General features: G+C 40.3%; 1 protein-coding gene and 1 long non-coding RNA gene across 32 annotated transcripts; one reads left to right on the top strand and one right to left on the bottom strand.

The window, feature by feature from the left end:
- Positions 1-723: 723 nt before the first annotated feature.
- Positions 724-13,751, bottom strand: LOC109028944 (uncharacterized). Of its 2 annotated transcripts, none has more exons than XR_010129117.1 (3): positions 13,388-13,751; positions 10,506-10,716; positions 724-6,819 (listed from the first exon to the last, which is right to left on the bottom strand). It is a non-coding gene; the product is annotated as an uncharacterized lncRNA (long non-coding RNA). The 2 variants fall into 2 exon arrangements; XR_008669838.2 differs by lacking the exon at positions 13,388-13,751 and adding an exon at positions 13,132-13,330.
- Positions 13,362-25,536, top strand: FAM111A (FAM111 trypsin like peptidase A). Of its 30 annotated transcripts, none has more exons than XM_055356175.2 (7): positions 13,362-13,463; positions 13,600-13,821; positions 14,014-14,212; positions 14,684-15,409; positions 16,302-16,331; positions 19,288-19,444; positions 22,238-25,536. In XM_055356175.2, exons 6-7 carry the CDS (start codon positions 19,364-19,366, stop codon positions 23,990-23,992), a joined length of 1,836 nt encoding a protein of 611 aa, XP_055212150.1. In that variant the 5' UTR covers positions 13,362-13,463; positions 13,600-13,821; positions 14,014-14,212; positions 14,684-15,409; positions 16,302-16,331; positions 19,288-19,363; the 3' UTR covers positions 23,993-25,536. The 30 variants fall into 30 exon arrangements, with proteins under 30 accessions (XP_055212150.1, XP_055212159.1, XP_063549236.1 ...); XM_055356184.2 differs by having other exon boundaries at positions 19,327-19,444; XM_063693166.1 differs by having other exon boundaries at positions 15,257-15,409.
- The last annotated feature ends 1,125 nt before the right edge of the window (positions 25,537-26,661 follow it).

A 26,661-nucleotide genomic window follows, 5' to 3' on the forward strand; every position in this document is an offset into this window, starting at 1 on the left:
TCTAGTATTTATGTGCAGGAAAATTCATTCTTTTGGTGTACAGATGTATGAATTCTGACACAGACATGTAATTGAGTAATTACTACTACAGTAAAAAAAAATACTTTTTATAAAATAAAACTACAGTGCTGTCAACATGCTTACAAAACTTTAATAACTTAAGTGTTTACCTTTCCCTAACTTCTAGATTTGTTCATTTTTGTTTTACATATGGATTGTTCAAGTCAGAATCCAAAAAGTCTATACGTTATATTTGGTTATGTGAGTCTCTAAAGTCACAATTTAATGTGTGTATTTCCACTTTTTATTTTTTCTAATATTTGCTTATTGAAGAAAATCATGTTTCTATGAAGTGTTCCACATTCTACACTTTACCATTCATCCACCTGATGTCATTTAATATGTAGCTGTAGACCCAGTATTTCTTGTAAACTGGTAGTTAGATCTAGAGGTTTGGTAATATTCAGTTTTGACTTTTTCCCAAGAAAACTTCCTAGGTGATGCCAAGAGATGTCCATCCTCCTACTAGCGTTTACTGTGGGCCAGTATCTGGTTCGCATTTGCATGAGCATTATAAAATTTATTATAAATACTACTGGCTTCCCAGGACTGAGTGTTCAATACAGAATCTCTGGAGAGTGCACCACTTCAAAAACTAAACCAAAGTCATGTTTCATCTTTTATTAAGAAATTTTAAAATCCATTCCAACAGAGTTTTTGATGACAGAGTTTAGCAATTTCTGATAATGATCTCTACATACAACTTGTCTTTTCCACCTAACCGTGTAACCAGGCTTGTGATGGGCAGGGCTGCCACTAAGGTCTCTGACATGCCCTAGAGACATTTTCCCCATTGTCTTGGCAATTAACATTTGGCTTCTCGTTACTTATGCAAATTTCTGTAGCTAGCTTGAGTTTCTTCCCAGAAAATGGGTTTTTCTTTTCTACCATATGGTCAGGCTGCAAATTTTCCAGACTTTTACATTCTCCTTCCCTTTAAACATATGTTCCAATTTCAAATCATCTCTCTCAAGTTCTGATATGGTTTGGTTGTGTCCCCACCCAAATCTCATCTTGAACTGTAGCTCCCATAATTCTCACATGTCCTGGGAGGGACCCAGTGGGTGGTAATTGAATCACGGGGATGAGTTTTTTCTATGCTGTTCTGGTGATAGTGAATAAGTCTCACAAGATCTGATAGTTATATGAAGGAGAGTTCCCCTACACATGCTCCCTCTTGCCTGCTGCCATGTAAGATGTGCCTTTGCTCCTCTTTCATCTTCCACCATGATTGTGAGTCCTCCCCACCCATGTGGAACTCTGAGTCCATTAAACCCCTTTTTCTTTATAAATTACCCAGTCTCAGGTATTTCTTCATAGTAGTATGAAAATGGACAAATACAGTAAATTGGTATCACAGAGAGTGGGGAGCTGCTGTAAACATACTTGAAAATGTGGAAGCAACTTTGGAACTGGGTAACAGGCAGAGGCTGGAAAAGGTTAGGGGGCTCAGAAGAAGACAGGAAAATGTGGGAAAGTTTGGAACTTCACAGAGACTTGTTGAATGCCTTTGCCCAAAATGTGATAGTGATACTGACAATAAATTCCAGGCTGACATGGTCTCAGACAGAGACGAGGAACTTGGGCACTGGGTCAAAGGTCATTCTTGCTATGCTTTAGCAAAGAGGCTGGTGGCATTTTGCCCCATGCTAGAGATCTGTGGAACTTTGAACTTGAGAGAGATGATTTAGGGTATCTGGAAGAAGAAATTTCTAAGCACCAAAGTGTTCAAGATATGACTTGGGTACTCTTAAAAGCATTCAGTTTTAGTCATTCACAAAGATATCATTTGGAATTGGAACTTATGCTTAAAAGGGAAGCAGATCATAAAAGTTCAGAAAATTTGCATCCCATCAATGTGATAGAAGATAAAACCTCATTTTCTGAGGGTAAATTTAAGCCAGCTGCAGAAATCTGCATAAGTAACAAGTAGCCAAATGTTAATCACCAAGACAATGGGGAAATTGTCTCCAGAGCATGCCAGAGGTCTGCACGACAGCCCCTCCCATCACAGGCCCAGAGGCCCAGAAGGAAAAAGTGGTTTCATGGGCTAAACCCCAGGTCTTGCTGCTTTGTGCAGTCTTAGAACTTGGTGCCCTGTGTCCCAGGTGTGGCTAAAAGGGGCCAAGATATAGCTCAGGCCATTGACTCAGAGGGTGCAAGCCCCAAGCCTTGGTGCCTTACACATGGTGTTGGGCCTGCAGGTGAACAGAAGTAAAGAATTGAGGTTTGGGAACCTCCACCTAGATTTCACAGGATGTATGGAAATGCCTGGATGTCCAGGCAGAAGTTTGCTGCAGGGGTGGAGCCCTCATGGAGAACCTCTGCTAGGGCAGTGCAGAAGGGAAATGTGGGGTGGTAGCCCCCATAGAGAGTCCCCCCGAGACACTGCCTAGTGTAGCTGTGAGAAGAGGGCCACCATCCTCCAAACGCCAGAATGGTAAATCCACCAACAGCTTGCACCATGCTCCTGGAAAAGCTTCATGCCAGACTGTGAGTTTGCCCAATGTCCATTTTCATGCCAGCTCATGAAAGCAGCTGGGGGAGGGGGAGTGGGCTGTACCCTGCAAAGCCACAGGGGCAGAGCTGCCCAGGACCATGGGAACCCACCTCTTGCATCAGTGTGACCCGGATGTGAGACATATAGTCAAAGCTTATTTTGGAGCTTTAAGATTTGACTGCCCTGCTGGATTTTGGACTTGCATGGGGGCTGTGGCCCTTTTGTTTTGGCAATTTATCCCATTTGGAATGGGTATATTTACCCAAAGCCGCTACCCCCATTATATCTAGGAAGTAACTGACTTGCTTTTGATTTTACAGGCTCATAGGTGGAAGGGACTTGCCTTGTCTCAGATGAGACTCTGGATTTGGACTTTTGTATTAATGCTGCAATTAGTTAAGACTTTGGGAGACTGTTGGAAGGGGATGATTGTGTTTTGAATTGTAAGGACATGAGATTTGGGAGGGACCAGTGGTGGAATTATATGGTGTGGCTCTGTCCCCACCCAAATCTCATCTCCAATTGTAGCTCCCATAATCCCCATATGTCCTGGGAGGGACCCAGTGGGAGGTAATTGAATCATGGGGGTGGGTTTTTCCTGTGCTGTTCTTGTGATAGTGAATAAGTCTCACAAGACCTGATGGTTTTATAAAGGGCAGTTCCCCTGCACATGCTCTGTTGACTGCCATCATGTAAGACACGGCTTTCCTCCTCCTTCACCTTCCACCATGATTGTGAGGCCTCCTCTGCCGTGTGGAACTGTGAGTACATTAAACCTCTTTTTCTTTATAAATTACTCAATCTCAGGTACTTCTTCATAGCAGTATGAAAATGGACTAATAAAAGTTCAAAGTTCCACAGATCTCTAGGTCAGGGGTAAAATGCCTCCAGTCTCTTTGCTAAAGCATAGCAAGAGTGACATTTGCTCCAGTTTCAAATAAGTTCCTCATCCATATAAGAACACCTCAGCCTGTACTTCGTTGTCCATATCACTCTCAGCATCTTGGTCAAAACCATTCAGCAAGTCTCTAGGAAGTTCCACACTTTCCCACATCTTCCTGTCTTCTGAGCCCTCCAAACTGTCCCAACCTCTTCCTGTTACCCATTTCCAAAGTGGTTTCCACATTTTTAAGTATCTTTGTGGCAGTGCCCCAAACTCCTGGTACCAATTACCTGTATTAATCTGTTTTTACACTGCTACAAAGAAATACCCAAAACTGGGTAATTTATAAAGGAAAGAGGTTTAATTCACTCACAGTTCCACATGGCTTGGGGGCCTCAGGAAACTTACAATCATGGAATTAGGGGAAGAAAATATGTCCTTCTTCACAGGGTGGCAGGAGAGATAAAAGTGTAGTGGGAATAGCCCCTTATAAAACCATCATATCTTATGAGAACTCACTCACTATCATGAGAACAGCATGGGCAAAACTGCCCCCATGATCCAATCACCTCCCACCAGATTCCCCCCTTGACACTTGGGGGTTATTGGGATTAAAATTCAAGATGAGATTTGGGTGGGGACACAGAGCCAAACCATATCAGTATGGCTCTTACCTTAGGGAAACCTGACAGCTTGGAAGAGATGGCTGAGTAGCTGACCAGACATTTGAGTTCGAATCGTGAAGCTGAGGGAGAAAAAAGTCAGAGTTTAAAGCCTGTCAGCTAGTAGGAAACCTAATAAACACCGCAGGATTTTGCATGGGTAAAAAGTTGTTGTACCCAAGGAATAAAAATGTTCCAGAAATATCTCAGCCTTCACAGGGACACAAGTCAATTTGAAATCACCTCAATCTAGATTAGGTTAATGTAATCTAGGACTACAAGTGACTCCCACCCAGCCGCTTGCAAAAATTAATGGTAAAGTCTCTTTGGAGGAAGGTTATATTATCCTTGGCTTCTAATTTTTTCTACAAGACAAAATTTCCTACAGAAAAATGAATGTCAATCTTTGACTTTTATAAAAAGGTAAGGAACTTTTACTGGCAAAATCAATCAAGAAAGATGGTAAAAATGTAGATTTAATAAGAAAAAATGTGACAGTATTCTATCCAATACTAAAATGGGAGTTACATATTTTAACTATAAGTATTTGCCTATAAGCCCATTCAAGGGCTTACAGTGCTTATGGAAGTGATCACCCTTCTTTCTTCATTTCTACCTGAATAGTAGAGCATTAGAGTCATTCTTTCTCTACCAGACCATGTGAATTGACATTTCCTGTTTTAGATTGTATTGAAACTAAAAGAAACAACTGTACAACCAAAGGTGAGGTATTACCTTAACCAAAATTATATCTTTGGACATTTTCATAAAACCATGGGTCCTCTTATTAAATGCTGGAACCCAGTACTCCTCCTGCTACAACCACACACATTAAAGATTTCAAATCACCTGATCCTACTATTGCAAATAAATCTCCACTGAGTTATTCACGGAAGTGTTTAATAGGGTAAATCAGTTGTAAAATCTTGTTTTTAAATAGCATGCAAATAAAGCCTGCTCTTCATGGCCCCAGTTCTGAAAGCCCTGTCATATATCACTGCTTGAGCTTACCTGCTGTATGACTTCTGCCTCCATCCCTCTGAACCAAAGATGGATCTCACAAGATGGACCAGAAACACAGTGGTTCCAAGTGGTTATAGTAAGATTCATTTGCCACCTAAATTTTAGGTAAAAATTATCACTGGACTGTTCAGGAACTGGGCACATAGACCCTGGAATTTTGCAACAGCAAACACATCTGAATTTGGAATCTATATCTCAAATGTTACCACCTCTGTGACAGCATCCCTGAAGCCCTCTCTGTGCTACCACTGCAACCTGTTCACTTCTGTATTATGGTTATAACTCTTTTTTTAATTTTTTTTTTACTTTTACTCATCTACTAGATTGTGACTTAATGGGTGGTGAGGACAATGTTACGTTCATCTTAGCAATCCCAATGCTTGACACTATATCTGGCATGCACAAAAATTTCCTCCAAAAAGACTGAATAAAATTTTTAAAAAGATACTTTAGGTTTATAGGTATTAGACATAAATTAGTGGAAGGTAACAGCTATCCCATAGAGCACATTAGAGAGACTGGTGTTCCAACAGCTACATGAAGTGGAACCACACAAACCAGCTAAAGGTGAGGCCCTGCAGGTTGGGCTTATCCAGCACTTTCTGTCTTTGCTGCATGATCCTCATGGACTGCATCCAACCTTGTAAAGTCAGCCAAGAAGAGAAAAATCAGAGGCTCGTCCATTCCTTGCTGGTGTGATGACATGAGGAGCCATCCTTTGTGAACAGAACTCATTGGTTTCTGCAGTTTTTTGTTTTGTTGTTGCTTTTGGTAAAGGTTGGTTATAGCGTTGAAGCAGAACTAAAAGATGTCCACTCACAGTGAACTCTGGCTAATGATTCTGGACAGTCCAATCCTGTGGTTCAACTACTTCAATGGCCAGCCAAGGGAAAAGGGACTGAGTATATAAATTAATTCCCAGGCTTCAGGGAGCAGAAAATGCCTGCAATTCATTTGGACATTGCAGTGTGCTTTTGCTCTTGTTGGCTATAAAAAGGCTAGGGAGAAAAACCAAAGTTAAGGAATTAAACTTCCTACTATATAACATATTGGTTTACAAGAAAAAAAAATTATATATAAAGTTATTTATATTTAAACCTTTATATTTTAATCCTTAACCCTTCCCCAGGAATCCCTATACATTTTCACAATAATCCAGGATACCACAAATGATGGAGAGAAGAGCATTTGAGATCTTGTTAGCCCTTGAGGCCGCCCCAAGAGGCTCACCAGCTTCAGATCTAGCACCATTAGACCAGCAGATAGTTCTCAGAGGAGCACATGGAAGTGAACGTCCAGCTTCCCAACTTAACACCCCCGCTAATCACTCAGCCAGGGAAAAGCAGTTTCCCAGAAGGCTCAAGCTCTGTCCAAGAGAAGTGAGGACTGGGCAAACCATTTCCACGTCGTGCTGCCATTGGGCATGAGGGATGTGGGTCCTCACCTCAGCTCCGCCCTCCCCTTACCCGGTTTCCGCAGGCTAATCCTCTGTCGCCATCTGCTGGCAGCGCGCGGCACTCCCCAGCCTGGTTAGGAAGAAACGGCTTTGCTGGATGAGATTTAGGGGCTGCTCTCGCGTCTGGTCTCGGGAGCTGTCCTGAAAGGGGGCTGCCACGCTGGTCTCATTCTGTAGAGCTGCAAATTAAGGAGCACTGCGGGTGCCTCCAGAGGGTCTTGGAGGGTCATTTGGGCTGTGAGGTTGTAGGGAAAAGAAAGAGCGATCAGACTGTTACTGTGTCTATGTAGAAAGGAAGACATAAGAAACTCCATTTTGACCTGTACCCTGAACAATTGCTTTGCCCTGAGATGCTGTTAATCTGTAACGTAGCCCCAACCTTGAGCTCACAGAAACGTGTTGTATGGAATCAAGGTTTAACGGCTCTAGGGCTGTGCAGGATGTGCCTTGTTAACAAAATGTTTACAGGCAGTATGCTTGGTAAAATTCATCGCCAGTCTCTATAGACCAGGGGCACAATGCACTGTGGAAAGCCACAGGGACCTCTGCCCTGGAAAGCTGGGTATGGTTCACGGTTTCTCCCCATGTGATAGTCTGAAATACGGTCTCATGGGATGGGAAAGACCTGACCATCCCCCAGCCCGACACCCTGAAGTATCTGTGCTGAGGAGGATTAGTAAAAGAGGAAAGGCTCTTGCAGTTGAGATAAGAGGAAGGCCACTGTCTCCTGCCTGCCCCGGGAACTGAATGTCTCGGTATAATAATCGATTGTACATTTGTTCAATTCTGAGATAGGAGAAAAACCGCCCTGTGGTGGGAGGCAAGACATGTTGGCAGCAATGCTGCTTTATTATTCTTTACTCCACTGAGATGTTTGGGTGGAGAGAAACATAAATCTGGACTATGTGCACATCCAGGCATAGTACCTTCCCTTGAACTTATTTGTGACACAGATTCCTTTGCTCACATGTTTTCTTGCTGACCTTCTCCTCACTATGACCCTGCCCTCCTACCGCATTCATCTTGCTGAGATAGTGAAAATGGTAATCAATAAATAATAAGAGAGAATGGTGCAGGTGCGGGTCCTCTGTATGCTGGGCGCCGGTCCCCTGGGCCCACTTTTCTTTCTCTATACTTTGTCTCTGTGTCTTATTTCTTTTCTCAGTCTCTCCTCCCACCTGATGAGAATTACCCACAGGTGTGGAGGGGCTGGCTCCGAATTAAGGAGCACCGCGGGCGCCTTGAGAGGGTCTTGGAGGGTCATTCGGGCGGTGAGGTCTGGAGGAAAGCGGGGCGGGTTTCTTCCTCCTGAGGTACGAGGAAGATGGAGGCCACTGCAGACCGCGTGCCCCTACTAGTCCCTGCGGCCCCAGGCGCTCGAACCTCGGGCCACAGCTAGGATGGGCGCGGTGGTTATTCCCTTTTCTGGAAGGAGGAAGGCTAGCAGCCTCTGGAGTTTTGATGGGGCCGACACCCCCTTAAGAGTCCAAACGAAGGCTCCTTATGAAGGCATTACTCTCGTAGAGGTTCTTTGCCTTCCAAGTCTTTGACTGAGCTGGAGTCTATGATCTGGATCCTAGGAATCCCGATCTCGCAACACTTTTGACCTCAAATTGAAGTGAACATCACCTTTTCCTGCTAGTAGTTGAGTAATTTGGTAATATTTATCCAAAACCTAAAAATCATGCACAATCATCTAGACAAGTATACATCAAAACAGAGTAACATGGTAGTAGTAAGAGAAGTAACAATGGCAAAGGCGCCATACCATTTCCAGAGCGTTCGTGCCAGGTACATCTCCACGACCATCCCATAGGCTACCTCATTTAGGCTCATGCCCTCTATGAGACAGTATTAGCGGGGGCATGTTCTTTACATGCAATGACAGAACCAGGACAGAGGCAAACAGAAAGACGCAGTAGCTTTCAGGGTCAAGCTCAGCACAGTGTTAATTCTGTCTATATTCTACTGCCCAAAGCCCAACATTGATGGAGTGGGGAGCAACTGCAAAGGCACCTGGCAACCGGTGTGTGTACAGGGAAGGGGGAAGATCTGAGAACAATTTTCCACACTCGGCGACTGGTTCTTCCAATTCTCCAAGTACTTCAAACTAGATTAAACAGCAAACGTGTATTTAATACAGAATGTGTGTGCATTTTAATATATTGGATAGGCTATGAGACGTGACCTGGAAAAGCACTAGGCTTAGATACAATATTGCATTAAACTGCTCTGGGTCCATGAATGTGAGAATCATATTCATTCACCTCTGTTCCCCAATGTCCAGTACAATACCTGGCACAAAGTAGGAATCAACACATCTCTTAAATGAATGAAACCATGTGGAAATGATATTATTTGTGTACCTCTTCTGTCTTCCCTATTTGAGGGCAGGAGTCAACATTTTACCCTTCATAGAATCTGGCACCGGATCTTGTAAATTGCCACCCGAAATTTATACCTTGAATAGATGATTGGATTAATGAAAAAGCATTATAGTAGGAAGAAGTAAGCCACTGTGCCTTTTTGCAGTTAGATCTGAGAGGCAGCCATCATTCAATAGAATAAGTTTGGCTTCTAGTTTCAGATGGGAGTACAAATCCTCCTAAGGATGTTTCTGCACAATTATTTGCTAAAGCTTTTTGTGAAATGGCGAAGATAATCTCACCTTCCCCACAGGGTTATTGAGAGTATTAAATGAAACAGACACATGTAAATGCCAAGCTCAGAGAGGAACTCAAAGCAGTACAGCAGCAGAGGTCATTTCCCTCTACACACTCCCTGCTGCTTCCGTGGGCAGACATAAGTGTTAGCCAGGCCAATGAAAGCAGTTAAGCAGCCAAGTTGGACTTTGCCAAGGGATCCCACACCACCACCACCCCTTTTAAAGGTTACTACAAAAGTAATCTTAAGAAAGTTTTATATATAATAACTGTGACATTTTTAACTTGATTGCACATCTTGATTTATCAAACAGGTATTGATTTTCAGTGCTTTCAATGATTAAGAATAAGTTAGGGCAACAAAAAAGAAAATCTGTGTATAATATGATGAACCTGGAATTTTTGGTTTCATACGTGTATGTATATATATATATTTATGTATATATATATATACATATATACACACACAGAGCAGTAATGTCTTTTAAAATAAATTCAAATAATGATAGAAAACAAAACATCTTCATGCATGGTGTAATCTTTTTCCTACAAGAAGGCCTTGTTTTAAAAATGTGCATAAGGTTATGCTTTTGCATATTTTATATAATTTCTTAAAGGTATGTTATCAAATTAATATTTTCCAGCCAGGGTATCATATTTAAGGGTGATAGTAAATACTCCAAACACACCAGCTGTCACAAAATAATTATGTCTATGTCTATTATTGTTATCTGTTTCTCATAAAATTAATCATAAATGATATGAATTATTGATTAAAATTAGTGTTTATAGACTATAAACCTATGAAAAGCCACAAGAGCAGTATTTTTACATATTTTTCAAGAATTCAGATAACAGTGTAACCTTTGATTATAATAACAGAATTCATTTCTGTAGCATAATTACAAATACAGCAATTATAAATATAAATGATACTCCATTAAGTCCATCCTGCTTTTAACTGTGCAACTATTTACAGCCAGAGGCAGGAATAAAAAGGTGTGTATACGTGTGGAAGAAAATTCACTCCATGCTGTTTTTGACCTTGCGTGTAAAAAATAATTCATTACTATCAAAAGAGGCATTTTCCCAAATAAAAACAAACAAGGAAACAAAAACACAGGAAAAAAAAAAACTACTGACTGACCGTGACTTAAGTGTGGAGGAAAAAACCCTTTGCAGCTAATGTTGGCAAAAGTGTGTCCCCCGTAGATTTAGTCTAAGAATTAAGAAACTGGCCGGGCGCGGTGGTTCATACCTGTAATCCTAGCACTTTGGGAGGCCAAGGTAGGCGGGCTGCCTGAGTTCAGGAGTTCGAGACCAGCCTGGGGAATATGGCGAAATCCTGTAGTCCCAGCTACTCAAGTGGCTGAGGCATGAGAATCGCTTGAACCTGGGAGATGGAGGTTTCAGTAAGCCAAGATCATGCCACTTCACTCCAGCCTGGGTGACACAGTGAGACTCTGTCTCTAAAAAAAAAAAAAAGAAAAAGAAAAAAGAAAAAAATAGCCTGTTTAATGAAGCATTGACAAGGAACCCAGGCTATGATTATAGAATAGGAGCTTCATAGTAATTTTAAGAACTCTGGTTCTTAGAAGACAAAAGTTAAATTTAATAAATAAGTTTAATGGCCAAAATATCTTTTTAAAACTTGTTTGTAGTCTTTAGAATGTGAATTTTATTTGGTTTAGATCTTACTAAGCTATATTTTGTAACTGAAATTAATACTTCATTTTTGCCTGAAATTAGTAGAAAAAACAATAGCTAAAGTTTGCTACAGAGAAATAAATGTCAATATTAGACTTTTTTTCTTTTGAAAAGGTAGGGAACTTTACTTAGTAATATAAGTTAAGAAAATGACAAAGATGTCAGATAATGAAGAAAAAATGTGACAGTAATATTTCATCCAAAAAAAGGTTATGTTCCTATTGTCTAAAGCCAAAATATATTTCATTGCAAATATATATAAAGTTTAAGAATTGTTATTTTAGGCCCTTTCCGCAATAAGCCAACACATAACTTATCATGCCATAAATGTTTTTAAAAGAAATATGATTAAAATCATACAAAACGACATAAAAATTTCAGAAAGAATGTTGATAAATATCTTGGTACATAGTAGATTTAGTTGCACAGATATTAGGTGGTACATGTTTTATATCTTCTATAATAATAACTTTTTATTATCTCCTTGTGCACTAATATTTCAATATATCAAAGTCATTTGAATAACCTTTCTAGTAAATCTCAACTTCGTAGATTGAAAACTTTTTTAAAAACTTTATTTCAGTTTAGTGGTACATGTGCAGGTCTGCTTTATAGATAAACTCATGTCATGGGGGTTTGATGTACAGATTATTTCACCACCAAGGTATTAAGCCTAGTACTCATTAGTTGTTTTTCCTGATCCTCTCCCTTCTTCCATCCACCACCCTCCGATAGGCCCCAGCGTCTGTTGTTCCCCTCTGTGTGTCCATGTGTTCTCATCATTTAGCTCCCACATATAAGTGATAATATGCAGTATTTGATTTCTGTTCCTGCATTAGTTTGCCAAGAATAATGGCCTCTAGCTCCATCCATGTCCCTGTATAGGACACGATCTCATTATTTTTTCTGGCTGTGTAGTATTCAATAGTATACTGAGTTTTCTTTATCCAGCCTACCATTGATAGGCAATTAGGTTGATTCTTTGCTATTGTGAACAGTGCTGCAAGGAACATACGTGTTCGTGTGTCTTTATGAAAGAATGATTTATATTCCTTTGGGTACATACCCAGTCATGGGATTGCTGGGTTGAATGGTAGTTCTGTTTTTAAGTCTTTGAGGAATTGCCACACTGTTTTCCACAATGGTTGAACTAATTTACACTCCCACCTAGTATATAACCCTTCCTTTTGGAAACAAATTTTATCAGTATATTCAATTCTGAACACCCATGTTTTAGAAAATGTTAAGCCTATTGTCCTTTAATCACTACTTGCTTACACATTAAAATGTAAAACAGGCAAAAGAGAAAGAAGGAAGAAAGGAGGGAGGGAGGGAGAAAAGTGAGAAAGAAAGAAAGATAAAAGAAAAAGAAGAAAGAAGAAATAAAGAAAGAGAAAAAAGAAAGAGAGGAAGAAAGAAAAGAAGGAAGGAATGAAGAAAAAAGAAAAAAAGAAAGAAAGAAGGATGGAAAGAAAAAGAAAAAAGAAAGAGAGAGAGAGAAAGAAAGAGAGAGAAAAGAAAATTTTCTCCAGAGTAGAATTATCGGCTGCTATTGTTTGGATGCTGGGTACTAGCTGTGATTACCTTTTGTGAGTGTAGGAACGCACAGATTCCAAAAGTGAGTCGCATAGAAAAAGTCAGCATTCAAATATGTTTTAAGGTTACTCTATCCAAACCCCAAAGAACCCACAGAAGATGAAGCAGTAATTTTAGCTTCTCTTGGTGTATTGTACATGCATTTAAGGCCAGTTCCTTCCTTCAAATTCCCATGTGTTTTGTAGTTACCAACACACCTTTCAACCCTATCTGTTTATATACATCATATAGTCCTCTGTCAATTGCATAAAAGTTGTCCCCTTTGTGACTGTAATCGCCTTTTCCAATACACATCTACTCAGAATGCAGGTCCTTAAACAGCAGGCTGCCTTGAAAACCCTCTCCAATCTTCTTTGATCATCAGCTTTGAGATGCATATTCCTAGAGCCCATATCATCTTCTTTTCATCACTATCATAAACGTCTCCACATATTGATGAACGTTTGGAGAATCGATTTATGACAAGGGAGTTTTCTCTTCCTGCATCCGCGGCTTCTTCGTGATTTTGTCCTAGTCACCGGGCCTATCCCACCTGCAGGGGATGCCGTCCCCTGGGAAGTGCCTGAAATCTCCCCACTTACCCAACTAGCCTCAGCGCCTCCTGTGTGCTGCAGCAGATGGCGCTCTGCAGACCCCAGCCTGGTGCCTCCGCGACTCCTCCCCAACCATGATTTACAGGCGGGGACAGCCACATTCCTGCGCCCCGACTTCCACCTCCGCTTCCCGCGCGCGCGAGACTCAAGCTGCCACAGTGGCTCTGCCGCCAGCGTCCCAGCTCCTCCCACACCCGAGTTTTTATTTCCTGCTCCCTCTCCAGCCCGGCCCAGGCCAGCCTACCGGCGACTAGGATGCTTTCGCTTTCGCTCTCGCTTTCCAATACTAGGGACTGGGGAAACCGGGAGAATAGAAGCAGGCAAGGACCGCCGTGGGCACGGGGTCAGTGAGACAGGGTCCTGCTCGCGGCGTCAAGGAGGAGCGCTGTGGGTGCGTAGGGTAGGCGCGCCCCCTCGGCGTTGCCTTTCCAACCACTCTTTTTTGCACGCCAACAGGTGTCCCCAGCGCAGCCAATCGGCTTCCGAAGTAGGTGAGTTGCTGCCTGAAGAGAAAAGACAAACTCCAGTATCTTTCATTCCATTGGCCAGACGCGCCATTCCCCAAGTGAGTTCTGTTCTCCAACCAAAGTGCTGGATTCCAAGGGACTGGAAGCGAAAGTCCCTAAAAATCACGAGTTCAGGCGTCTGAGACTTGGTGGGAACGGACCTTCCTCTTAGGTGAGTTACTCTTTGGTTCTGGGGCTGACCTGGAGTTTTGCCAGGATTCATTGGCCGCAGCAGGATGCTGGTGGGGAGAGGGTAGATAAAATCTGCACTCCTGCGGGCTTTTGTTCTTGAAAGGGGCACTGACGCTCTCCTTGGAAACGTAAAAAGAACAGCCAAGTGAACGGATGTGTCTTTCTTTTGCAGTGCCCAAGCCTGTTCTAATTTTTAAAAACTGATGTCTATTAAGACCCAATGTTAACTTTATGAAAATGGTTCCTAAGGAGATTCACATCTCTGTGTCCGAATTCTGTGTGCAGCAAACATCATCTCAAGTGCGTTTTCCCAACTACGCTTCTTTCCAGGATAAAATACTCTAAGTGACAAACGTTGAGTACATTATCAGGTATGTTCACTATTGTGAGAACTGAAGCCATCTACACTCACATAGCTTGCCAACTACATTAACCTGACTTCTTATTCCATTATTTTCATCAACATACATTTACTATTTCAAGAAACTTTGCCAGGGACCGGAAAGTTGCAAATATCTTTATTGCTTAATCCAGTATCTTCTTCAAAGATCCAACCACTCTTCAATGGAAAACATCAAAGAACAGTTTACATTCTAAGACTTTGAACCTTTACCTCAAAATCCTAGCCTTGTTTTATCTACCAATCCTAAACTGTTACCCGTAGCTGACTCAATTCTAACCAATTCCCCTCATTAAATGTTAGACTTACAATGGGACTTCAAAATCTCAATACATGTAGCCCAAACTTGCTCTTCCCTCTCTGAGACACCACTTAAATTCTGTCAAGTTATTGTTCTCCATTACCTAAGTGAGCAAGAAACTTAGCTTTGTCTTATCAACAGGTTGCTTTGATATTACTGGGAGCCAACATTTGACATTCTTGGAGGCTCCAGCAAGACCTAATCAACCTCCCAACCCTCAACTCAGAATCAGTGTGTGCCCTGAAGTCCCTTCAACCTTCTTGAGGCTCTCCTTGATCTCAAAGGTGGAGAAAGTAGATCTTGCATCAGGTTGAACTCCAGTTTCTTTTTGCTCAGTTTTTCAAGCACTGAGTTTATTTTGTCCCTAGGCATAAAGAAATCTTTCTAGGAACTCCTTTGGTTATCGGACCAGATTTTTAAAAGCTTTTTAGGCTTGGTGAAAAATCTGCCTTATCACTAGCAACACTACGACTTGTCTCTGTTGTTTTTTGTTGTACTCGTGTAAAAGAAAAGTTCAAGGGAAGAGAACAGGCTCAAGTGTACTTCACACGCTGGCTCTGGGGATTAGGAAATTCAGAAAGTTTTGTTTCAGACTGGCAGTGCTGTCTGATATAAACACAGCGTCAACTACTGCACGCTGTAGCTACCTGAGGTTTAGGCCGGAAGAGGCACGGCTGATTTAAAAGTGAAAGAAAGTAACCAATTGGTTCGCAGACAACCTTTTCCCAAAAGGCGGGCGATTCAAACCCCTAGCCCCACCTGCTCCGTTTCCCGCCCAGCTGGAGCTCTGGAGCCTTTGCTTCCTCAAATACGAGCGGGACCTGCGTTGAGCGCTGGATTCCAGGCCGAGTGCTGGCGAGGCGCGCAGTGAGTGAGCACACAGGGCGCTGGGGTGCTCCGCGGGGCGCGGTCACGGGCGCGGCCGCGGCGGGCTCGAGTCCCGGCTGGGAGGAGAAGGAGCTGGGTGTCAGGAAGCCGGGGACTGACAGCGCCACCCATCTGGGGAGCCGGGAGGACACAGATTTTATTTTGGTGGTGCTGCAAGTCCGCTTGTGTGCTGGGGGGAGCGGGGCGGCGTGGTAGGATTGGAAGAGGCTTAGAGTTGGCCTCGACCCCTGCCCTTGCCCCTGGAAAGGCAGAAAGTGGGGGTTGGGGTGCGGAGAAGCAGGAAGAGAGGGAGAGTGAAGGAGGGGAGGAAAGGGAGAGAGGAAGAGAGGGGGAAGGAGAGAGGGAAGGGAGGAGAGATTGAGAGACAGAGAAATTCCTAAGGGGAGCTGTCAGGTGGGCTGGACATGGGCCCCAGGCTGCACTGCTTTATCCCTTTGCTGTAGGAAGTCAAGCAAGTTCTTTAGGTAAGTAGAACCTTGATGTCAAGTATAAAACAGGGGTTGGTATAGGATAGCTAAGAGCACTTTATATTTTGATATAATCTGATTTATCCTGGATACTGAGAACAATGTAGGGAGACGGAGGATATTGGAGTGTTTTCTTAACCTCTTGCCCCTTTCCACTGTGATTGCTCAAGTACATGCAAAATTAATGTTTCTTTCTGCCCATTTTATTTTCCTTTTTTTGTCTGTGTCTATTAATCACTCCTAAAGCACCCGGATCCTCTCTCAAACTTCATAGGATGAGACATCATGAACAGACACAGTGAATCCCTAGATTTTCTTAATAGTTGGGCAACAAGTTCTTGCATTTAGGGATGTTGCAACATAGCCCAGTTCCGCAATTGTATATTTTCTATTTTTTTTCCTAGGTTCTCTGCTGTTTAAAAAGTATCCCTGTGGTGAGTGTATTGATATTGATAACATTTACATCACCTTTTTATTGATTATTTACTGGGCGACCTATTACATACAGGCAGTGTTTTAAAGGCTTTGCATATGCTCTCTCTCTCTCTTTCTCTCTCTCTCTATATATATATTTACACACACTGTATATATAGATAGATTGCATATATAATATATATAATATATGTGTGTGTATGTGTGTATATATATATTGTGTGTGTGTGTGTGTGTGTGTGTGTGTGTGTGTGTGTGTGTGTGACAGAGAGAAAGAGAGATGAAGTCTCGCTCTGTTGCTCAGGCTGGAGGGCAGTGGTGTGATCTCGGATCACTGCAACCTCTGCCTCCCAGGTACAAGCCACTCTCCTGCCTCAGTCTCCCAAGTAGCTGGGATTACAGGCACCCACCACCATGTCCAGCTAATTTTTAATTCTTAGTAGAGACAGGTTTTCACCAGGTTGGCCAAGCTGGCCTCGAACTCCTGACTTCAAGTGATCCGTCAGCATTGGCCTCCCAAAATGCTGAGATTACAGGCATGAGCTACCGCGCCCAGACCACAATGTATTTCTTAATCTTTATAACAAGGTTGATTCCCACCTTAAGGTGAGGAAAATGAAGGAAGAATAGTTAATTAATATGCCCAAGGTCATGCAGCTAGTAAGTGGCTACCTGATATTTGAACTCAGACAGTTTTATAAGTTCTAACATTATTTTAGCACTTCCATATTCATTATCTCATTTAGAATCATTGCTTCTTTTTACAAACAAGAAATTGAGGCTCAGAAAGGCTAAATGAATTTCCCTAGTCAATGACTGACAGTAAACTAGAAAGCCAGGACTCTTGTTCCATAGTGGAATGGTTACGAGAGTAAACATAGCCTTTAGATAACTTCCATTTGACAAGAAATACAGGGGCTAGAACGTAAGTTAAACAATGACATGAGGAAGCAACCCAGGAGGTGAACATTCTATAGAGACAATTTATCTGTTCTCTTCAACAAATCAGTGCTTTTTCTAGAATAAAAGAGCCTTATAAGACATATAAAGGAAGCTGTGTACCTCAGTTGGATCTTGGTATGAATAAATCAGTATTGTGATTATAAAAGAAAAATTACGTAATTTTTAGAGATGGGAAGTGACCATTAGCGTTTAAATGTCATGATGTTTCTAGCTGTAACATAAATCATCCAGTAAAATCAAAGGATAGTGTAAGGGTAGCCAAACCCGGGTTCGGCAACTCACACCTCAAAGCCAAACATGAGAGATGAGAGTTGGTGGGAGGAAAAGCAGGTTCCTTCAGAGAGCCAGCAAACTGAGAAGATGGCAGACTAGCAACCCAAAGTAACCTCTTAAGTGAGTACAAGTTTCAGGCTTTTTATGTTAAGGGCGTGGGGAAGAGAAGGGATTTACGATCAAGAGGTGACCATTGACTGCAGACATCTGAGCACCATCGAGGGTCCAAGAAGGTTGGGAATGTCTTTGTCCTGATGTTCCAGTGAGCCCAAGCATTGATTTGCTGAAGAGAACAGATAAGTTGTCTCTATAGAATGTTGATTTCCTGGGCTGCTTCTACATGTTGTTGTTTAGCTTATGTTCTAGCCCCTGTATTTCTTGTCAAATGGAAGTTATCTAAAGATTATATTTATATTTCTTCTCCAGGTCACAACCCTCCTGTAAATTTTTAACAATCCATGGTTGTTTACATACTTTCCCTTTAATCCCAGAGCTAGTTTTTAAAACTACATTTTTTTTTGCATATTATCTCACTGCTCTAAAATTAACCTCCCCTCCATGCATGAATGGATAAAGGCCCCGTGAACAAAAATAGAGTTCTTTATGTTAGTTCTTTTACTGTTTCACTGTTACATAAATTGGCAAAAAAGTGAACAATTAACTATGTGATAGGTATGTAGAAGTTCATTATACCATTCTCTCATTTTTTCTCTAATAAATTGTTCATAATAAAAAGTCCTGAAAGTATATTCTCTGAGTTTTATGACCTTGAGTAAAAGTTTAATCTCCCTGGGTGTTCAAGCTCTTTTGCCAGTAAAATGAGACAAATAGTACCTATCTCATAGGGTTGTAAGAATTACATGAGATAGTTGATGAAAAGCACTTAGAACAGGGCATAGTACACCATATGCATACTCCATTCGTTTATTAAATGTATCTTTTTCAAGGGCATGACATGTCTCAGACATTGTTTTGAAATATTGAGGTACTAAGGACAGACATGGCTGCTGCCCTCAATGGTATTTATCTTTCTAGCGGTATTTATTACTATTGAAGATGTCACTATTTTATTTCAAGTTTGTTCATCCTCTTCTAGGGAGACATCAGAGGAGAGATAGAAGGAAAAATACCTCTTTAAACAAAAAATCTAAAGCAGCAACTAAGGTTTTTGACTATCATCCCTAGCAAACTTTCCAGATTTCTTTTTAAAATCTCATTCCAAGTTTCTTTCCTCAGCTCTATCCTCACCACTTCCCTGTAATTTTATCTTCCCTTGCCATCTTCATCTTAAATGAAGAACAGATTTTAACATCAATGTAACTAGAACAGCTTTTTGAAATTTCCAACTGAAAATTATTCTATTATTTATACTTGCATTTGAATTCCATCTCTGCCACATAGCCCTGGCCTTGGGCAGTTCGTCTGCCTTCTCTAAGCTATACTTTCCCCATCAGCAAAGTGTAGCTATACCTAATTTGCATAGTATCCACAGGAATTTGCAGCTAGAGATAATTTTCATACAGTGTTTAGTATAATTTTCATGAAGTGCCTGACATGCAGTGTTCTCGAAAAGAGAGCTTTTATTGTTAAGGTGATTATAGTTGGTGAATAAACTATCTATTTGCTAAGGTACCATCTCCAGGGAGAGCAAGGTTGGAGCCTAAGGGGAAAGATGGGACATAGGACACCAGCTAATCTTTTCCTCTTTACAATTAATGACAGCTTTGAAGATACTGCTATAATTTGAAAATTTCAAATTAGTGTTTCAGCTGAACCATCCGTTCATCTTCAAGCCATCATGAGCTGTAAGAAGCAGAGGTCACGGAAGCACTCAGTCAATGAAAAATGTAATATGAAAATCGAGCACTATTTTTCTCCGGTATGTCTGTAAATTCTACTTAGGTAATCTAGTCATCCCTTGGTATCCATGTGAGATTTGTTCCAGGACCTCTTTTGGGCACCAAAATCCATGAATGCTCAAATTCTTCACATAACATGGCATAGTATTGGCATATAATGTATCATATCCTCCTGTATACTTTAAATCATCTCTGGATTATTTATATTACCTAATACAAGGTAAATGCTATGTAAAATGTTGATATACTGTATTGCTTAGGGAATAATGACAAGAAAAAAAAGGTCATACACGTTTAGTTCAGGCACACTAATTTTTTTTTCCCAAAATATTTTCAATCTGCAGTTGGTTGAACCCATAGATACAGAACCCACAGACACTAAAGCCTGTTTACCAATATTAGACTTACCTATCTTTGGCATTGGGTTTTATAGTTCTTCTTGCCAAGAAATTACCTTGAGTGTTGGGCATATTAAATAAACTAAAATTGTCCTTACTTGTTTTATCCTTTCTATTTTGGGGGTAGCATGGGGAAGAGAGTTGTAATACAAATCTTGGCTATATCAAAGCAGTCTTTAATGAAAAACTATTGTAATATTTCTTGAATAACAACAAAAACTTCAATACAATATGTTACAGTAAACTACGTAATAAACCAAAATTAATACTATTTCGTAGCATGAAAACGTATACCATTCCAAATGTGGCTGATCTATTCAATTGTAATTATAGCCTACATTTGAATATAGTTTATAAAACAATTTTTTAATATATTTGTTCTTACCATAACCTTGTTAGGAAGTCAGGAAGGATTCTGACAAATCTTCAATTTGTTTATTGGAGAAGAGGGAGAAAGTGAGTTGTTGCTTAAGGCAGGAATGAAGTGAAGACTTGGAGTTAAGTTTAATGACATGTAGTTGGGCCTTTTTCTACTGATTGGGCTCTGTTATCGTATCAAACCATTGTATCTTTCCCTGAGTCTAAAATGCTCCTTGAATTTATCAAGAAAAAAGTTGAGGAATGGTAAACATTTGAGTATGAAGCTTACAATTTCTCAACTTGTTTTGTTTTGTCCTAGTTCTGGAAAACTAGAATATCCAAGTATCTAAAAAGTCTAAGGCAAACTTAGTTATGTTTTTCTCTATGCTATTCCATGACAGAGCTAATTACTATATCCTATTCCTCTTCCCCTTTCAGAAGTGTCTATATCTGCCCAAGAACCATTTTAATAAATAGGAAATTTATTACACTACTCTAATAGGGTGCATGACAAAGATGTTTCTGACAGCGTTAGGCTGAAGGGATGCTCTTTGAGAGTTTATATGTGTGCCCAGGGTAAATCTGCATTACCTTAAGTCCCTTTTATTTATTTATTTTTGATCTGGAATATTAGTATAAAGAAGGAAAACAAATGTTAACATATTATGTGCTAGTCATTGTGCTAGGCATTGTCATACAATGATGCTACACTTAATCTTTACAATATTCCTGGCATTGTTATTCCCAGTAGTAGTAAGGGGCATTGCTGGCATATGGACCCATATCTGCTGGTACCCATGCCATGATGAATATGACTTGGGAAAAATGTGTTTTTTAGACATAGGAAACAGACACTCTAATTTTTCATCGAGTTTCTAGTTGATTAATCCTCTGTATTTAATTCCTCTCCCCACCTCCACCCCTGTTTCTTAAGATAATGCCCTACAAAAATGGCAATCATAAATACAAAGTTTACAAAAAAGAATGTATACACTAGTCCAGTGGAAAAAATAATTGGACTAGGAATTGCAATTTTGATACTCACTTTATTTATTGGTTATTATGTGACCCTAGAAAAGACGTCTACAAGAAAAACTTTCTCTGCCTTAGTTTCTCCATCAAAAGGATAGATAAGTCATGTTTGTTCCTCCTTATTTTATAAACTTTGGGGATTAGTTGATGTAATAGAGAAAATAATTTGAGTTCTTTTCATGACATATGCTGGGCAAATCAAAGTATTTATTGTTACAAATAACTACATTATAACCAAATGATTAGTTAAATAATGATTTTGTTTAATATGTAATGCTTATAATAAATTGTGGTAGCTTATTGCTGAATTCAGTATTTCAAGAACAATTTTTTTTGCTGTAATTCATTATTGTCCTCAGGAAATATAAAAATTATGTAGCTGAAGATAATAAACAAGTCCTGAAATAAAACTATTTCAAATACTAGTGGACTTTTTTTTTTGAGATGGAGTTTCACTCCTGTTGCCCAGGCTGGAGTGCAATGGTGCTATCTCCGCTCACTGCAACCTCCACCTCCCAGGTTCAAGCATTTCTCCAGCCTCAGCCTCCCGAGTAGCTGAGATTACAGGCGCGTGCCACCACACCTGGCTAATTTTTGTATTTTCACTAGAGACGGGATTTCACCATGTCGATCATGCTGGTCTCAAACTCCTGACCTCAGGTGATCCACCCGCCTTGGCCTCCCAAAGTGCTGGAATTGCAGGTGAGAGCCACCATGCCCGGCCACTAGTGAACTTTTAAGAATCTCCGTTTTTGAGGCACCTGGGAAAAAATTTTTTCGTCCCTCATATTTTTCAGAAGAATGCACTAGTGTAGTGGTACCAAGAGTTTATCTGACAGAGGTTATAGGAAGCTCAGCTTTCATTTTGGATCCCATGTCAAACACTGATTTAATTTTATTCACTGGCCCTTTTAGATTGGTTCTCAGTTTCTCATAGGAATTTTGTGAATTGCATATGTGAAAAGAGAAACAAAAGACTCAGGTTGCATTCAGGGTTTTAAAGTATCTAACATTTATTTTTAGGTCTCTAAAGAGCAACAGAATAATTGCAGTACTTCTCTAATGAGGATGGAGTCTAGAGGAGGCCCAAGAGCCGTAACTAATACCCAGGCTCAAAGATTCCATTCACCTAAGAAAAATCCAGAAGACCAGACCATGCCCCAAAATAGGACAATATCTGTTACCTTGAAGGTAAACCACAGGAGAAACCAAGATATGAAACTTAAGCTCACACATAGTGAGAATAGTAGCTTATATATGGCTCTCAACACTCTCCAGGCTGTCAGAAAAGAGATAGAAACTCACCAAGGCCAAGAAATGCTTGTGCGTGGCACAGAAGGAATCAAAGAGTACATAAACCTTGGAATGCCCCTCAGTTGTTTCCCTGAAGGTGGCCAGGTGGTCATTACATTTTCCCAAAGTAAAAGTAAGCAGAAGGAAGATAACCACGTATTTGGCAGGCATGACAAAGCATCGACTGAATGTGTCAAATTTTACATTCATGCAATTGGAATTGGGAAGTATAAAAGAAGGATTGTTAAATGTGGGAAGCTTCACAAAAAGGGGCGCAAACTCTGTGTTTATGCTTTCAAAGGAGAAACCATCAAGGATGCGCTGTGCAAGGATGGCAGATTTCTGTCCTTTCTGGAGAATGATGATTGGAAACTCATTGAAAACAATGACACCATTTTAGAAAGCACCCAGCCAGTTGATGAATTAGAAGGCAAATACTTTCAGGTTGAGGTTGAGAAAAGAATGGTCCCCAGTGCAGCAGCTTCTCAGAATCCTGAGTCAGAGAAAAGAAACACCTGTGTGTTGAGAGAACAAATCGTGGCTCAGTACCCCAGTTTGAAAAGAGAAAGTGAAAAAATCATTGAAAACTTCAAGAAAAAAATGAAAGTAAAAAATGGGGAAACATTATTTAAATTGCATAGAACAACGTTTGGGAAAGTAACAAAAAATTCTTCTTCGATTAAAGTAGTGAAACTTCTTGTACGTCTCAGTGACTCAGTTGGGTACTTATTCTGGGACAGTGCAACTACGGGTTACGCCACCTGCTTTGTTTTTAAAGGATTGTTCATTTTAACTTGTCGGCATGTAATAGATAACATTGTGGGAGACGGAATAGAGCCAAGTAAGTGGGCAACCATAATTGGTCAATGTGTAAGGGTGACATTTGGTTATGAAGAACTAAAAGACAAGGAAACAAACTACTTTTTTGTTGAACCTTGGTTTGAGATACATAATGAAGAGCTTGACTATGCTGTCCTGAAACTGAAGGAAAATGGACAACAAGTACCTATGGAACTATATAATGGAATTACTCCTGTGCCACTTAGTGGGTTGATACATATTATTGGCCATCCATATGGAGAAAAAAAGCAGATTGATGCTTGTGCTGTGATCCCTCAGGGTCAGCGAGCAAAGAAATGTCAGGAACGTGTTCAGTCTAAAAAAGCAGAAAGTCCAGAGTATGTCCATATGTATACTCAAAGAAGTTTCCAGAAAATAGTTCACAACCCTGATGTGATTACCTATGACACTGAATTTTTCTTTGGGGCTTCTGGCTCCCCTGTGTTTGATTCAAAAGGTTCATTGGTGGCCATGCATGCTGCTGGCTTTGCTTATACTTACCAAAATGAGATTCGTAGTATCATTGAGTTTGGCTCTACCATGGAATCCATCCTCCTTGATATTAAGCAAAGACATAAACCATGGTATGAAGAAGTATTTGTAAGTCAGCAGGATGTAGAAATGATGAGTGATGAGGACTTGTGAGAATTCAGTCTACTGGATTTAAGGGAATGGCTTATGGAGTTGTTATTTCATAGGCATTGATAATGGTTTTCTAAACTCCAAAATGGTCATCTTATCAATAATAATAATATTGACCATTTCCTATCTGCCAGGCATTTTTCTAAGCACATGAAGAAATTAGTCCTAACAACACTATGAGATGGTCTATAACTTGCCCAGTTTTTTTTTTTTTTTTTTTTTTTTTTTTTTGAGACTGAGTCTCACTCTGTCGTCTGGGCTGGAGTACAGTGGTGCGATCTCAGCTCACTGCAACTTCCACCTCCCAGGTTCAAGCGATTCTTATGCCTCAGTCTCCTGAGTAGCTGGGATTACAGGCAAACGCCACCACACCCAGCTAAATTTTTTTTTTTGTATTTTTAGTAGAGACAGGGTTTCACCATGTTGGTCAGGCTGGTCTCGAACTCCTGACCTCGTGATCCACCTGCCTCGGCCTTCCAAAGTGCTGGGATTACAAGTTTGAGCCACCGCACCTGGCTAACTTGCCCTATTTTAAAGTCAAGCAATGGGAAGAATAACAAGATTAAATAGTAATCAGTTTCATGACACTAAAAGTCATATAGTCATAGGGTTTTTTCATCTTTCATATATTTGCCTAAATTCATTTGCTACAGTGCAGGAACCAAAACTTGTTCATCTCATGATTCCCTACATCTGACATAAGGAAAGTAAGTGCTCAGAAAAATGTGCAGGTCAATAAGTTGCAAAAGTTGGGGCTGCAATTAATGCTAACATAATAGCTAAATGCTTGATTAGAAATGATCTCAAAACCTTTTAGAATTTCCAAAATCTTCATATTACTGAAACTGTCGGAATATATGGGTCCTGAAATTCAGAAGATGATAGTCACTCTTCCCATATTTATAGGCTATTAAGGCAAGGGATATCTTAAACATCATATTACTTTATTTGGATTTCTACTATTCCAATTATTAATGTTATGTATTTCTCATTGTTTTACTTCTTCATGGTATTATGAAGACTATATAGATGATTCAACCAAGCCTGCAAATCTCCCTCTTGTGGAATTCCACTGGACCCAATCTGTTTTCCATTGCCATTGCAATGCTACTAAAGCCATACAATATCAAGCACCCTCCCTCTAGGTCCAGGGACTATCACAGAAGAGGCAGGCATGTAAGATTTTAAGGACTGGTTTCAAGGGGTCGAGTGTAGGAAAACAGCCTGTTGCATTGTAAGAGTGATGTCATCTTGAAGAGCAGCTGGCATGATGACTGCTGTTTGACTCCTGCATACCAAGATATTCTGCAGCAATGTCTTTAAACAGTGCCGGTAGTACAGATAACCCCTCATAAAGATGCTTATCTAACCTCCCCAGTGGTCAGGTGTTTCACAAGAAAGTCTGAGATATGACTAGCTACACATGTTTTGCCAAAAATGCTTGTTATATAAAGGGTACTTTTGGGAGGGTGAGTGCCGCCATATAGTGGCTGCTAGAAACATTGCTTCTGTTTGTAAGTTCCTATTAAATGTTTCTTTCTGAGAAACCGTATTTGTCAGCCTCTTTCTTTGGCCTCTCAACTTCTTTGGTCTTTGGGGGTAGGTTGGGGTAGGTTTGCATTGACCTGCTCACCGTGAAACACCTGGTGACTTTTAATGAAGAATGGCATTAGAAACCAAGATCTAGGCACTAGATATGCTTATCGCTGGTGGCGTGTTGTTTCTTTTAGGCCCCCTCAGCTGACAGGGCAAAGAAATATTTGTGTGTATATTTACCCACATATGTATATGTACACATATGTATATATGCCTTGCTTATCTGTAAATTCCAACTCCAAACAGTTGGAAGCATGATGCCTGCCATCCCTCACACATTCACTTAATTGCTTAATCCAAGTATACATATATAGCAGTGTCAGAATTGTTAACCTCTACCTCAATGGGAAATAATTTTATCAACTAGAATACAGTGCCTATGTGCAATTTCCCTGCTTTTAGTCTTACATATTCCATTCATTCCCAAAGTTATTTCAGTCACCCTCTTGTTTCTTACCTCCTTCAGTGACATTTTATATGCTTATAATACAGTTATACATAATATAATAGTTAGATTTTCTTGTCACAGTTTGAATTCTTTCCTTTGACCCCTTGACCTCCTAAATGATATTTTAATGTGTATTCATTGATTCACTCTGTGCTGTAAAGTTCTATGGGTTTTATTGTACAGAATAGTTATATCACCCTAGAAATCTGTGCTTCACCTGTGTATCCCTCATATCCCTCCCCTCTCCCCTGAACCCCAGCAAAAAAAAAAAAATCACTGATCTTTTTACTATCTTTATGGTTTTGCATCTTCTAGAATGCTATATAATCAGATTCTGTTTATATATTTAGTACATTTTCCACATTTTTCTTTTTTGTTGTTGGTGGTGATTTTTCTGCTTAAGTGCTTAAATGGGTCCCATGCATAAAACTGAGGTTCTGTCGAGTGTTCCCTACCAAAAGATGGCTGCAATATGCCTTATAAAGAAAACATATGTATTAGATAAGCTTTTCAGACATGAGTTATGGCATTTTGGGCTGTGAGTTCAATGTTAAGGAATCAACAATATATATTAAATAAGCTGTATTTTTAACAGAAACACACATAAAGCAAGTTTATGTACTGACTG

The sequence above is a fragment of the Gorilla gorilla genome, chromosome 9 (assembly GCF_029281585.2).
Source record: "Gorilla gorilla gorilla isolate KB3781 chromosome 9, NHGRI_mGorGor1-v2.1_pri, whole genome shotgun sequence".
Classification (NCBI taxonomy): Eukaryota; Metazoa; Chordata; class Mammalia; order Primates; family Hominidae; genus Gorilla; species Gorilla gorilla.

What these genes read in the sequence shown, in the direction of transcription:
- FAM111A (XM_055356175.2), top strand. Translation starts at nt 19,364, where the DNA reads ATGAGCTGTAAGAAGCAGAGGTCACGGAAGCACTCAGTCAATGAAAAA. An exon ending in TCGAGCACTATTTTTCTCCG is followed by an intron (nt 19,445 to 22,237) that starts GTATGTCTGTAA and finishes ATTTATTTTTAG; the next exon opens with GTCTCTAAAGAGCAACAGAA.